At 44.3% G+C, this 15,813-nt stretch overlaps 1 protein-coding gene across 8 annotated transcripts in view; it reads left to right on the top strand.

Moving 5' to 3' along the window:
- LOC109880938 (golgin subfamily A member 6-like protein 22) overlaps positions 1-15,813 on the top strand; it is a 56,809-nt gene that overhangs the window by 8,148 nt on the left and 32,848 nt on the right. For 3 of the 8 annotated variants that reach the window (XM_031801537.1, XM_031801540.1, XM_031801536.1), the window contains exons 9-21: positions 595-720; positions 941-1,045; positions 1,279-1,467; positions 4,812-5,047; positions 9,523-9,787; positions 10,002-10,072; positions 10,181-10,368; positions 10,722-10,764; positions 11,297-11,348; positions 13,452-13,516; positions 13,647-13,731; positions 13,885-13,981; positions 14,074-14,156. In XM_031801537.1, coding sequence (XP_031657397.1) covers positions 595-720; positions 941-1,045; positions 1,279-1,467; positions 4,812-5,047; positions 9,523-9,787; positions 10,002-10,072; positions 10,181-10,368; positions 10,722-10,764; positions 11,297-11,348; positions 13,452-13,516; positions 13,647-13,731; positions 13,885-13,981; positions 14,074-14,156 — 1,605 coding nt within the window. Of the gene's footprint in view, positions 1-594; positions 721-940; positions 1,046-1,278; positions 1,468-4,811; positions 5,048-9,522; positions 9,788-10,001; positions 10,073-10,180; positions 10,369-10,721; positions 10,765-11,296; positions 11,427-13,442; positions 13,517-13,646; positions 13,732-13,884; positions 13,982-14,073; positions 14,157-15,813 lie in introns of all 8 variants that reach the window. The other 5 variants (XM_031801534.1, XM_031801532.1, XM_031801538.1 and 2 more) reach the window with 2 other exon arrangements.

The following is a 15,813-nucleotide window of genomic DNA, read 5'->3' as shown; positions in this document are numbered from 1 at the left end:
TCCCACTCTGTCTCCAGCCCTGTTCTCTCCCTACCTCCCACTCTGTCTCCAGCCCTGTTCTCTCCCTACCTCCCACTCTGTGTCTCCAGCCCTGTTTTCTCCCTACCTCCCACTCTGTCTCCAGCCCTGTTCTCTCCCTACCTCCCACTCTGTCTCCAGCCCTGTTCTCTCCCTACCTCCCACTCTGTCTCCAGCCCTGTTCTCTCCCTACCTCCCACTCTGTCTCCAGCCCTGTTCTCTCCCTACCTCCCACTCTGTGTCTCCAGCCCTGTCCTCTCCCTACCTCCCACTCTGTGTCTCCAGCCCTGTTCTCTCCCTACCTCCCACTCTGTGTCTCCAGCCCTGTTCTCTCCCTACCTCCCACTCTGTATCTCCAGGCCTGTTCTCTCCCTACCTCCCACTCTGTGTCTCCATCCCTGTTCTCTCCCTACCTCCCACTCTGTGTCTCCAGCCCTGTTCTCTCCCTACCTCCCACTCTGTCTCCAGCCCTGTTCTCTCCCTACCTCCCACTCTGTGTCTCCAAGGCTACAAAACACACGCTGAAGCACTTTTCACCGACCTTTCCCTCCCTACCTCCCGCTCTGTTTCATCCAGGCTCAGAGGACTGTGTTGAACCAGACAGAGGAAGTGAACCAGAGACTGGGTCGTGCCTTGCAGACCCACAGTGAGCTGCAGGACCAGCTGAGTGAGGCACGCAGTAAGCTGGGTCAGGCCACTCTGGTGAGTGGCAGGGTTGGGATCAATTCCATTTCATTTCAGGAAACCTTTGTTCATCACTCAAAGGGACATACAGCATGAACTCTAGTGTGGACTAGAAAAAACATAGTCAATGGACGTTCTTTTTAATCCCAAGGACTGAGCTTAATCAGTGTTTGGGAAACCAACCCAAAGTCCTCTTTCACTTCACCGACTGGTCCTAACCACCCTCTCTGTCGAGCAGGAGAGGGACCTTCTGACCTCCAAGGTGTTGCGGCTGGAGGACAGTGTGGAGGACCTGAAGATCAAGCTGACCGGGGCCATGTCTGACAAGGACCGCTTACTGCAGGTCTCCATACATCCTCTGTCTACTAGCTAAACACTGTGGCCCCAATCCTAACTTCACATCCATGCATGATGAGTTATCGTGCAAATCTTCCATTAACATCCAAAGTGTGATCGTGATCATCGAGATAAGGGCATGCATCTCGAGTATAACGATGCAAAGATCCAAAAGTATTTGTGCATAGATGCTTTGTCTTGATGAACACCTGCGTATGTTCTGTCATGTATGCTGTACAGGACAAGGCAGACCTGCACCAGCATGCTCAGGATCTGGAGCTGCAGTTGGAGAGGGCCCAGAGAGGCAGGGAAGGCTACACAGACCAGGTGTGTGAGCTCAGCAACCAGCTGGCTGAGGCCAAGGCTCACACCAACAGGCAGGGGCAGGAGACTGTGCAGATGAAACAGGAACTTCTGACTGTGACAGAGGTGGGAAGTTTGAAAGAACTTGTTTTGGTTATGGACTGTGACGTAGCAGGTTTAAAAAATTCTGGGAATAAAATGTTTAAAAAAAGGTGAAACTTTCTATTGAAACATATCTGAAACGTTCCGTATATATTTACCAGAACAATGGACCCTAAAAGGTGAAACTTTCTATTGAAACATATCTGAAACGTTCCGTATATATTTACCAGAACAATGGACCCTAAAAGGTGAAACTTTCTATTGAAACATATCTGAAACGTTCCGTATATATTTACCAGAACAATGGACCCTAAAAGGTGAAACTTTCTATTGAAACATATCTGAAACGTTCCGTATATATTTACCAGAACAATGGACCCTAAAAGGTGAAACTTTCTATTGAAACATATCTGAAACGTTCCGTATATATTTACCAGAACAATGGACCCTAAAAGGTGAAACTTTCTATTAAAACATTTCTGAAACGTTCCGTATATATTTACCAGAACAATGGACCCTAAAAGGTGAAACTTTCTATTAAAACATTTCTGAAATGTTCCGTATATATTTACCAGAACAATGGACCCTAAAAGGTGAAACTTTCTATTGAAACATATCTGAAACGTTCCGTATATATTTACCAGAACAATGGACCCTAAAAGGTGAAACTTTCTATTGAAACATATCTGAAACGTTCCGTATATATTTACCAGAACAATGGACCCTAAAAGGTGAAACTTTCTATTGAAACATATCTGAAACGTTCCGTATATATTTACCAGAACAATGGACCCTAAAAGGTGAAACTTTCTATTGAAACATATCTGAAACGTTCCGTATATATTTACCAGAACAATGGACCCTAAAAGGTGAAACTTTCTATTGAAACATATCTGAAACGTTCCGTATATATTTACCAGAACAATGGACCCTAAAAGGTGAAACTTTCTATTAAAACATTTCTGAAACGTTCCGTATATATTTACCAGAACAATGGACCCTAAAAGGTGAAACTTTCTATTGAAACATATCTGAAACATTCCGTATATATTTACCAGAACAATGGACCCTAAAAGGTGAAACTTTCTATTGAAACATATCTGAAACGTTCCGTATATATTTACCAGAACAATGGACCCTAAAAGGTGAAACTTTCTATTGAAACATTTCTGAAACGTTCCGTATATATTTACCAGAACAATGGACCCTAAAAGGTGAAACTTTCTATTGAAACATATCTGAAACGTTCCGTATATATTTACCAGAACAATGGACCCTAAAAGGTGAAACTTTCTATTAAAACATTTCTGAAACGTTCCGTATATATTTACCAGAACAATGGACCCTAAAAGGTGAAACTTTCTATTGAAACATATCTGAAACGTTCCGTATATATTTACCAGAACAATGGACCCTAAAAGGTGAAACTTTCTATTGAAACATATCTGAAACGTTCCGTATATATTTACCAGAACAATGGACCCTAAAAGGTGAAACTTTCTATTGAAACATTTCTGAAACGTTCCGTATATATTTACCAGAACAATGGACCCTAAAAGGTGAAACTTTCTATTGAAACATATCTGAAACGTTCCGTATATATTTATCAGAACAATGGACCCTAAAAGGTGAAACTTTCTATTGAAACATATCTGAAACGTTCCGTATATATTTACCAGAACAATGGACCCTAAAAGGTGAAACTTTCTATTGAAACATATCTGAAACGTTCCGTATATATTTACCAGAACAATGGACCCTAAAAGGTGAAACTTTCTATTGAAACATATCTGAAACGTTCCGTATATATTTACCAGAACAATGGACCCTAAAAGGTGAAACTTTCTATTGAAACATATCTGAAACGTTCCGTATATATTTACCAGAACAATGGACCCTAAAAGGTGAAACTTTCTATTGAAACATATCTGAAACGTTCCGTATATATTTACCAGAACAATGGACCCTAAAAGGTGAAACTTTCTATTGAAACATATCTGAAACGTTCCGTATATATTTACCAGAACAATGGACCCTAAAAGGTGAAACTTTCTATTGAAACATATCTGAAACGTTCCGTATATATTTACCAGAACAATGGACCCTAAAAGGTGAAACTTTCTATTGAAACATTTCTGAAACGTTCCGTATATATTTACCAGAACAATGGACCCTAAAAGGTGAAACTTTCTATTGAAACATATCTGAAACGTTCCGTATATATTTACCAGAACAATGGACCCTAAAAGGTGAAACTTTCTATTGAAACATATCTGAAACGTTCCGTATATATTTACCAGAACAATGGACCCTAAAAGGTGAAACTTTCTATTGAAACATATCTGAAACGTTCCGTATATATTTACCAGAACAATGGACCCTAAAAGGTGAAACTTTCTATTGAAACATATCTGAAACGTTCCGTATATATTTACCAGAACAATGGACCCTAAAAGGTGAAACTTTCTATTGAAACATATCTGAAACGTTCCGTATATATTTACCAGAACAATGGACCCTAAAAGGTGAAACTTTCTATTGAAACATATCTGAAACGTTCCGTATATATTTACCAGAACAATGGACCCTAAAAGGTGAAACTTTCTATTGAAACATATCTGAAACGTTCCGTATATATTTACCAGAACAATGGACCCTAAAAGGTGAAACTTTCTATTGAAACATATCTGAAACGTTCCGTATATATTTACCAGAACAATGGACCCTAAAAGGTGAAACTTTCTATTGAAACATATCTGAAACGTTCCGTATATATTTACCAGAACAATGGACCCTAAAAGGTGAAACTTTCTATTGAAACATATCTGAAACGTTCCGTATATATTTACCAGAACAATGGACCCTAAAAGGTGAAACTTTCTATTGAAACATATCTGAAACGTTCCGTATATATTTACCAGAACAATGGACCCTAAAAGGTGAAACTTTCTATTGAAACATATCTGAAACGTTCCGTATATATTTACCAGAACAATGGACCCTAAAAGGTGAAACTTTCTATTGAAACATATCTGAAACGTTCCGTATATATTTACCAGAACAATGGACCCTAAAAGGTGAAACTTTCTATTGAAACATATCTGAAACGTTCCGTATATATTTACCAGAACAATGGACCCTAAAAGGTGAAACTTTCTATTGAAACATATCTGAAACGTTCCGTATATATTTACCAGAACAATGGACCCTAAAAGGTGAAACTTTCTATTGAAACATATCTGAAACGTTCCGTATATATTTACCAGAACAATGGACCCTAAAAGGTGAAACTTTCTATTGAAACATTTCTGAAACGTTCCGTATATATTTAGAATGTTTAACCACATTATCTCTTTGATATTGGACAGATGAATGAAAAGATGACATCAGAGCTAGAGATGGTCAGACAGAGGCTGGAGTCCTCATTGGCTCAGCTGCATGAGCTGGGGGCGGAGAGAGTCATCCACACCAATCAGATCGCAGCTCTGGAGACGGAGCGCTCGCAGCTGATTGGAGAGAAGCAGGAGATGACAAGTGCTATTGGACGGGATGGAAGACAGGAGGAGGAAGTGACAAAGTTGAGGGAGAGTTGTTGTCAGCTCAGGTGAGAGGAATAACAGACTGCAGATGTAAATTTGGAGATCACCACTTGGTATCATAGCCTTATGTTCAAATCAACCCCTAACTGTGACCCCGACCCCTAGGCCAAGATCCTAGATGACAATTTCACCAGAGTGCGAGATAGAGATACTACCCGTTGTTGCGGTGACTGTATTGCCGCCACACTGGCAGTCATGAGTCATGACCGCAGTAAAATTCCACGTGACCGTTGAGTCGCAGTAATCTCCTCTTGTTCGCTTTGTACAGGCGTTGGTAGTACCCAACTCGCTAATGACCATCAGGTCACTAATGGCCTGGTACTCAGGTCTCTATTGTTCCTCCATCAGGTCCTATTGCCTGGTACTTAGGGCTCTATTTTTCCTCCATCAGGTCACTAATGGCCTGGTACTCAGGGCTCTATTGTTGCTCCATCAGGTCCTAATGGTCTGGTACTCAGGTCTCTATTGTTCCTCCATCAGGTCCTAATGGCCTGGTACCTCTTGATACTAGCCATCCCGGATCCGGGATCGTGAATACAGCCTCAAGCTATTACCATAACGCAAAGTTAACTATTCATGAAAATCGCAAATAAAATAAAATAAATATGCTAGCTCTCAAGCTTAGCCTTTTGTTAACAACACTGTCATCTCAGATTTTCAAAATATTAAATTTTCAACCATAGCAAAACAAGCATTTGTGTAAGAGTAGTGATAGCCTAGCATAGCATTTTGCCTAGCATCCAGCGGGCAACATTTTCACAAAAACAAGAAAAGCATTCAAATAAAATAATTTACCTTTGAAGAACTTCGGATGTTTTCAATGAGGAGACTCTCAGTTAGATAGCAAATGTTCAGTTTTTCCAAAAAGATTCTTTGTGTAGGAGAAATCGCTCCGTTTTGTTCATCACGTTTGGCTACCAAAAAAAAAAGAAAATTCAGTCATCAAAACACCGAACTTTTTTCCAAATTAACTCCATAATATCGACTGAAACATGGCAAACGTTGTTTAGAATCAATCCTCAAGGTGTTTTTCACATATCTCTTCGATGATATATCGTTCGTGGAAGTTTGGTTTCTCCTCTGAATCACATGGAAGAATACTTGCAGATTACGCACCAATTTCGACAAAGGACACCAGGCGGACACCTGGTAAATGTAGTCTCTTATGGTCAATCTTCCAATGATATGCCTATAACTACGTCACAATGCTGCAGACACCTTGGGGAAACGATAGAAAGTGTAGGCTCGTTCCTTGCGCATTCACAGCCATATAAGGAGACATTGGAAAACAGCGCCTCAAAAATTTTGCTCACTTCCTGTTTGAAGTTTCATCTTGGTTTCGCCTGTAGCATCAGTTCTGTGGCACTCACTGATAATATCTTTGCAGTTTTGGAAACGTCAGAGTGTTTTCTTTCCAAAGCTGTCAATTATATGCATAGTCAAGCATCTTTTCGTGACAAAATATCTTGTTTAAAACGGGAACGTTTTTCATCCAAAAATGAAATACTGCCCCTAGAGTCTCAAGAGTGATTAGTCTGATATATTCCGCTTGACAGGCGATATTCCGCTTGACAGGCGATATTCCGCTTGACAGGTGATATTCTACTAGCCTATTCTCCAAAATTAAACCAATTCTAGTAATCCCCTTTGATTGTGGACAGTATTATTATGCATACTGGATGGACTGGTTACCTTGTGCTACAATGCAAACGTTCTATCCATGAGTCTGGGAGAGAACGTAAGCCATGGCGATGCAATTGGTTCATTGATTTTGCAGGGCGGCTTACAGTTAGCCTCCATCCCTCTACCCACTCGATGAGATGGAAACGCACGGTGTTGAGATATTCTGTAACTAAAAGGTAATTGTGTCAGCCTATTAATTATAAATGACATACATACTACTAGGCTATTCAAAATTGTTCATTTATCAGACTAGATACTGTATGTTATCTGGCTATGCTCCATACCATAGGCAGTAGACTTGTTCATTTAGCTGATAAGATATACTTACAAGTCCCATGCCATTATTTTAAATCATAGGATTTTTATAGTAAGAAGAATATAATTGAATGTTTTTCCCATTCCAGAGCGGGTGGGCATATGAAGTGGATATGTTGAGTGTAAAGTGATCATTTGAAACAGGCCCTAGAGGCTAGATTTCTAGAGTTCTAGTTCTCTCATCAAGTGATCATTTGAAACAGGCCCTAGAGGCTAGATTTCTAGAGTTCTTTGGAAACTTTAGTTGTGAATAGTAGTTCTCTCATCAAGTGATCATATTTTCACCCATTTAGACTATTCAATTTAATCTTGTCTTAACTATTATGCAAAATTTGTTTTGATTTAGAATGGCCCATTATCAAGCAGGGGGGGGGGAGTAATCGGTTTGTACTCCACTTGCTAAATGAGGCTGTTTTTCCACCAGTACATTTTTCAATCATGCAGTGTAAACTACTCCGGTTATTTCACTCCACCATCAACCACTGTTTGAGTAGCATGCAGCTTCTTGCTGCATGACAGGTGATATTCCTCTTGACAGATGATAATCCTCTTGACAGGTGATATTCCTCTTGACAGGTGATATTCCTCTTGACAGGTGATATTCCTCTTGACAGGTGAAATTCCTCTTGACAGGTGATATTCCTCTTGACAGGTGATAATCCTCTTGACAGGTGATATTCCTCTTGACAGGTGATATTCCTCTTGACAGGTGATATTCCTCTTGACAGGTGATATTCCTCTTGACAGGTGATAATCCTCTTGACAGGTGATATTCCTCTTGACAGGTGATAATCCTCTTGACAGGTGATATTCCTCTTGACAGGTGATATTCCTCTTGACAGGTGATATTCCTCTTGACAGGTGATATTCCTCTTGACAGGTGATATTCCTCTTGACAGGTGATATTCCTCTTGACAGGTGATAATCCTCTTGACAGGTGATATTCCTCTTGACAGGTGATATTCCTCTTGACAGGTGATATTCCTCTTGACAGGTCATATTCCGCTTGACAGGTGATATTCCGCTTGACAGGTGATATTTCCGCTTGACAGGGGATATTCCTCTTGACAGATGATATTCCGCTTGACAGGTCATATTCCGCTTGACAGGTGATATTCCTCTTGACAGGTCATATTCCGCTTGACAGGTGATATTCCCCTTGACAGGGGATATTCCGCTTGACAGGTGATATTCCTCTTGACAGGGGATATTCCTCTTGACAGGGGATATTCCTCTTGACAGATGATATTCCGCTTGACAGGTGAGATAATAGCCAGATAACATACAGTATATAGTCTGATAAATGTACCAGCCTACAGTCTATAGCCAGATAACATACAGTATCTAGTCTGATAAATGTACCAGCCTATAGCCAGATAACATACAGTATCTAGTCTGATAAATGTACCAGCCTACAGTCTATGGCCAGATAACATACAGTATCTAGTCTGATAAATGAACCAGCCTACAGTCTATAGCCAGATAACATACAGTATCTAGTCTGATAAATGTACCAGCCTATAGCCAGATAATATACAGTATCTAGTCTGATAAATGTACCAGCCTATAGCCAGATAACATACAGTATCTAGTCTGATAAATGAACAAGCCTACAGTCTATAGCCAGATAACATACAGTATCTAGTCTGATAAATGTACCAGCCTACAGTCTATAGCCAGATAACATACAGTATCTAGTCTGATAAATGTACCAGCCTACAGTCTATAGCCAGATAACATACAGTATCTAGTCTGATAAATGTACCAGCCTATAGCCAGATAACATACAGTATCTAGTCTGATAAATGTACCAGCCTATAGCCAGATTACATACAGTATCTAGTCTGATAAATGAACAAGTCTATAGCCAGATAACATACAGTATCTAGTCTGATAAATGTACCAGCCTACAGCCAGATAACATACAGTATCTAGTCTGATAAATGAACAAGTCTATAGCCAGATAACATACAGTATCTAGTCTGATAAATGAACCAGCCTACAGTCTATAGCCAGATAACATACAGTAGGACCAACTCATTTTCTGTTCTTCTGAAATACATTTTCTTCATATCATAATGTTTCTTTAGACCTGAATAAAATAAATAATGGATTTATTGTGATGGTGTAATATTAAATTGATTTATTAGACTTAAAAAAATACATGTTTTAATGTAGAGGGTCCAAAGGCTTGTTTGTGTGGAGGCCTGGAGTTGTTAAGCGTGTTTATGTTAATTAACGGTCCATTACCGTGAGACCTGTTTTTTGACTTTTTTATGACAATGACCGGCTGACACAATTTCACGACTGCCACAGGCCTATTTACACCTATCCAATCCTCTCAGATCTACACAAGTGCATTGTGGGTAGAGGCTATGGGGTTGATTTGTGTTTCGTAATGTCTTTAACACAACAACTATGGACATGTATTAATGATAGGATTGTCATCGTTAACGTCAATAACATCACATCACATCACCAGTGAATCCCAGGATGCCTTGGAGTCAGAGAACCAGAGGCTGCACGAATGCTGCCTGACCTTGGAGGCGGAGCTCCTGGAAAAGGAGGAGGGGCTGTGTCAGAAGGGGGAGGAGCTGCAACGGTTGGAGGCTGAGTCTGCTCAGAACATGGAGGAGCTGAGGGGTGTGGCCTCACACTGGAGCGAGAAGTGGCAGGATGTGGCTATGGCGTTACAATCCACCCAGGCAGAACTAGAGGAACTCAGAGAGAAGAACCCTGGAGATACAGTAAGATGAGATTGTCTCTAAAGTACCGTGGCTGCAGAATAAATAAAAACAGTAAATTAAATCAAATCGGGCAATCAATTGATCAAGCAGCAATCACCTTATTTTACGTACTCTAGCTGTAGACACACAAACACTATTTCAATGTGATCGCTTCTTGATCCTAAGTGTTCTGTATTGTTGAGATCCGTGTAGTTGTGTGATTTGTGGCTTTCAGCTTCAAGAGGAGGTGGTGGGACGGCTGAAGGTGGAGGTTGAGAGACTTCAGACACAGGGACAGAGAGACAAGTGAGCGTGGACAATCCGGACGGACATTTCGATTCGACCGATTTATGAATCCCAGACATTTCAAAAGTCTATAATTTTAACCATTACATGAATGTGTTCTTCGTCCAGGGAAGAGATCCAGACTCTTCATCAGCACTGGACCAGTAAAGAGGCAGAGCTGAGCAGAGTCATTAAAGATGCCGGTTCTCTGCTGAAGGTGGAGCTGAACGCTTGTAAACAACAGTTGGAGCTGGAGAGGAGCCGGACTCAGGCTCTACACAACAGACTCAAAGTTAAAGACAACGCTCATATATTGGGTAAAATGTTTAATTTATTTATTAATTTGTTCAGCAATTCATTTATTCATAAATACATTCAAAGGGAATAGAGCAGTGATAGGAAACCGTGGCCCTGGAGGGCCGCAGGTACGTCATGTTTTGGATTTAACCGACCTGGAAGAGCAGGTGTGAAAAAATGTAGACAATCACTGATAATGATCAATTAACTAAGTTTTTCAGTGTGCTGCCTAGTTGTCTCAAAATCCTGCAGTACCGATGGCACTCCAGGAACAGGGTTTACCAAACCCCTGGAATAGAGTGAGGATCTCTCTGTCTGTGGTGCCAGTGGTGCACTACAAAACACAAGGAGTTGACACTGTTGTCCTCTGCAGGTAGGGGAACGGTAGAAACGTTTGATAAAGGGACAGAGACAGAGTGAGTATGATCCCATTCTTCTATTAAATATATCACAATATTTTCTACGAACGTAGAACCAGGACTACTTGCACAAGCATAGTAATGTATGAATTATGAAGAATCTAAATATCGTCTGTCTCTAGATTCTGAATGCACTTAAATGCATCTTGATTTACCCACAGAGACGCAGAGAGACACAGAGAGACACAGACACAGAGACACATTACATGGAGACATAGAGTGACACAGAGAGATACAGAGAGACACAGAGTGACACACGGATACAGAGACACATTACACGGAGACACAGAGAGGCACAGAGAGACACAGAGAGACGGGGACATGGAAACACAGAGACACAGACACAGAGACACATTACATGGAGACACAGAGAGGCACAGAGAGACACAGAGAGACGGGGACATGGAAACACAGAGACACAGACACAGAGACACATTACATGGAGACACAGAGAGGCACAGAGAGACACAGAGAGACGGGGACATGGAAACACAGAGACACAGGAACATTTTCATTTTGTCTTTCCTAGTATACCACCACAGGCACGGGATGAACAGGTCTCGCTGGAGGAGCTGGGCCAGGTGAGGGCAGAGCTACTGGAGGAGGTGGATGGGGGCCAGGTGAGGGCAGAGCTACTGGACGAGGTGGATGGGAGCCAGGTGAGGGCAGAGCTACTGGAAGAGGTGGATGGGGGCCTGGTGAGGGTAGAGCTACTGGAAGAGGTGGATGGGGGCCAGGTGAGGGCAGAGCTACTGGAGGAGGTGGATGGGGGCCAGGTGAGGGCAGAGCTACTGGAGGAGGTGGATGGGAGCCAGGTGAGGGCAGAGCTACTGGAAGAGGTGGATGGGGGCCTGGTGAGGGTAGAGCTACTGGAAGAGGTGGATGGGGGCCAGGTGAGGGCAGAGTTACTGGAGGAGGTAGATGAGGCCCAGGTGAGGGTAGAGCTACTGGAAGAGGTGGATGGGGGCCAGGTGAGGGCAGAGCTACTGGAGGAGGTGGATGGGGGCCAGGTGAGGGCAGAGCTACTGGAAGAGGTGGATGGGGGCCAGGTGAGGGCAGAGCTACTGGAAGAGGTGGATGGGGGCCAGGTGAGGGCAGAGCTACTGGAAGAGGTGGATGGGGGCCAGGTGAGGGCAGAGCTACTGGAGGAGGTGGATGGGGGCCAGGTGAGGGCAGAGCTACTGGAGGAGGTGGATGGGGGCCAGGTGAGGGCAGAGCTACTGGAGGAGGTGGATGGGAGCCAGGTGAGGGCAGAGCTACTGGAAGAGGTGGATGGGGGCCTGGTGAGGGTAGAGCTACTGGAGGAGGTGGATGGGGGCCAGGTGAGGGCAGAGCTACTGGAGGAGGTGGATGGGGGCCAGGTGAGGGCAGAGCTACTGGAGGAGGTGGATGGGGGCCAGGTGAGGGCAGAGCTACTGGAGGAGGTGGATGGGGCCCAGGTGAGGGCAGAGTTACTGGAGGAGGTGGATGAGGCCCAGGTGAGGGCAGAGTTACTGGAGGAGGTGGATGGGGCCCAGGTGAGGGCAGAGCTACTGGAGGAGGTGGATGGGGGCCAGGTGAGGGCAGAGCTACTGGAGGAGGTGGATGGGGCCCAGGTGAGGGCAGAGCTACTGGAGGAGGTGGATGGGAGCCAGGTGAGGGCAGAGCTACTGGAAGAGGTGGATGGGGGCCTGGTGAGGGTAGAGCTACTGGAGGAGGTGGATGGGGGCCAGGTGAGGGCAGAGCTACTGGAGGAGGTGGATGGGGGCCAGGTGAGGGCAGAGCTACTGGAGGAGGTGGATGGGGCCCAGGTGAGGGCAGAGCTACTGGAGGAGGTGGATGGGGGCCAGGTGAGGGCAGAGCTACTGGAGGAGGTGGATGGGGCCCAGGTGAGGGCAGAGCTACTGGAGGAGGTGGATGGGGGCCAGGTGAGGGCAGAGCTACTGGAGGAGGTGGATGGGGGCCAGGTGAGGGCAGAGCTACTGGAGGAGGTGGATGGGGCCCAGGTGAGGGCAGAGCTACTGGAGGAGGTGGATGGGGGCCAGTTGAGGGCAGAGCTACTGGAGGAGGTGGATGGGGGCCAGGTGAGGGCAGAGCTACTGGAAGAGGGGAATGGGGCCCAGGTGAGGGCAGAGCTACTGGAGGAGGTGGATGGGGCCCAGGTGAGGGCAGAGCTACTGGAGGAGGTGGATGGGGGCCAGGTGAGGGCAGAGCTACTGGAGGAGGTGGATGGGGGCCAGGTGCGGGCAGAGCTACTGGAGGAGGTGGATGGGGGCCAGGTGAGGGCAGAGCTACTGGAGGAGGTGGATGGGGGCCAGGTGAGGGCAGAGCTACTGGAGGAGGTGGATGGGGCCCAGGTGAGGGCAGAGCTACTGGAGGAGGTGGATGGGGGCCAGGTGAGGGCAGAGTTACTGGAGGAGGTGGATGGGGCCCAGGTGAGGGCAGAGCTACTGGAGGAGGTGGATGGGGGCCAGGTGAGGGCAGAGCTACTGGAGGAGGTGGATGGGGCCCAGGTGAGGGCAGAGCTACATAAAGGTGTGGGACATGTTGAGGGACAGAGACACTAAACTGGAGGAGCAGCAACATGAGCTACAATCAGCTAGGGGACAGGTGGGGTAGACAGTTAATCAATCAATTAAACAATCAGACAATTTGTTCATGTGTTTCCCACTTCTGCACATCCTGACTGTCATGAGGTGTCACAGCTAAATAGTGAACTTCAGAGGCTGGAGCTGGAAGTGGCAGAGAGAGAACAGCACCTGAGGGAGAAGTATGTTGAGCCTTATCTGTAACATGTACATTTAGAAAATTAACAGCTAAATTATAAATCTCTCACAGCTAATCCAAAGATGACCCACGACGAGAGAATGTAGTCTGACGTGTCATTGTCCCGTTTGCAGGGAACATGCTCTGAGGAGTCTGGAGAGACTGAGAGATGCCGAGAGGACAGAGGCGCAAATCAAGGTTTCTACACTGGAGCTGAAGGTATTGAAGGGCTCTGATCACTTTTCAAGGGAATTACTGTATATCTTTGACGTTTTGTCCATTATGAAAGATACCTCCCACTTTCTCTCTCTCTCTCTCTTTTGCTTTTTCTATCACTCTTTCTCCTCCCCCCGTTCTCTCTCATTGCCACAGTTGATTAACCTAAAGGAGAAGGCCGGTGGAGAAGGTCTATGTCATGGAGGCCAGGAACAAGCTCAGCACACTGACTCACTGAGGTCTCAGCTAGAGGGTAAGGGGTTTCTATGGGAACAGCAGGAGAAGCCAGTGGAATCATTGCACTTCAGCGTTGAACTTCTCTCACACACTTTGTCTTGCTCACAGAGAGCAGGAGGAGAGCCAATCAGCTGCAACAGGAGAGAGACCAGGCAGTTCAGAGGCTACAGACTCTACGCCGGCTACATCAGGTAGACTATACACAGACAGTGTTCCATCAGGTACACTATACACATAGACATTGTTCCATCAGGTAGACGATACACATAGACAGTGTTCCATCAGGTACACTATACACACAGACAGTGCTCCATCAGGTAGACTATACACACAGACAGTGCTCCATCAGGTAGACTATACACATAGACAGTGTTCCATCAGGTACACTATACACATAGACAGTGTTCCATCAGGTACACTATACACACAGACAGTGTTCCATCAGGTAGACTATACACACAGACAGTGTTCCATCAGGTAGACTATACACATAGACCGTGTTCCATCAGGTAGACTATACACATAGACAGTGTTCCATCAGGTACACTATACACACAGACAGTGCTCCATCAGGTAGACTATACACATAGACAGTGTTCCATCAGGTACACTATACACATAGACAGTGTTCCATCAGGTACACTATACACACAGACAGTGTTCCATCAGGTAGACTATACACACAGACAGTGTTCCATCAGGTACACTATACACACAGACAGTGCTCCATCAGGTAGACTATACACATAGACAGTGTTCCATCAGGTACACTATACACATAGACAGTGTTCCATCAGGTACACTATACACACAGACAGTGTTCCATCAGGTAGACTATACACACAGACAGTGTTCCATCAGGTAGACTATACACATAGACCGTGTTCCATCAGGTAGACTATACACATAGACAGTGTTCCATCAGGTACACTATACACACAGACAGTGCTCCATCAGGTAGACTATACACACAGACAGTGTTCCATCAGGTAGCCTATACACACAGACAGTGTTCCATCAGGTAGACTATACACATAGACAGTGTTCCATCAGGTAGACTATACACATAGACCGTGTTCCATCAGGTAGACTATACACATAGACAGTGTTCCATCAGGTAGACTATACACATAGACAGAGTTCCATCAGGTAGACTATACACATAGACAGTGTTCCTTCAGGGAGACTATACACATAGACAGTGTTACATCAGGTAGACTATACACAGACAGTGTTCCATCAGGTAGACTATACACATAGACAGTGTTCCATCAGGTAGACTATACACACAGACAGTGTTCCATCAGGTAGACTATACACATAGAAAGTGTTCCATCAGGTAGACTATACACATAGAAAGTGTTCCATCAGGTAGACTATACACATAGACAGTGTTCCATTAGGTAGACTATACACATAGACCGTGTTCCATCAGGTAGACTATACACACAGACAGTGTTCCATCAGGTAGACTATACATACAGACAGTGTTCCATCAGGTAGACTATACACATAGACAGTGTTCCATCAGGTACACTATACACATAGACAGTGTTCCATCAGGTACACTATACACACAGACAGTGTTCCATCAGGTAGACTATACACACAGACAGTGTTCCATCAGGTACACTATACACACAGACAGTGCTCCATCAGGTAGACTATACACATAGACAGTGTTCCATCAGGTACACTATACACATAGACAGTGTTCCATCAGGTACACTATACACACAGACAGTGTTCCATCAGGTAGACTATACACACAGACAGTGTTCCATCAGGTAGACTATACACATAGACCGTGTTCCATCAGGTAGACTATACACATAGACAGTGTTCCAT

This window comes from Oncorhynchus kisutch, linkage group LG22 (assembly GCF_002021735.2).
Source record: "Oncorhynchus kisutch isolate 150728-3 linkage group LG22, Okis_V2, whole genome shotgun sequence".
Lineage (NCBI taxonomy): Eukaryota > Metazoa > Chordata > Actinopteri > Salmoniformes > Salmonidae > Oncorhynchus > Oncorhynchus kisutch.
Note: the sequence above shows the minus strand (reverse complement) of the source record. Positions and strands in the feature narration are given on the sequence as shown.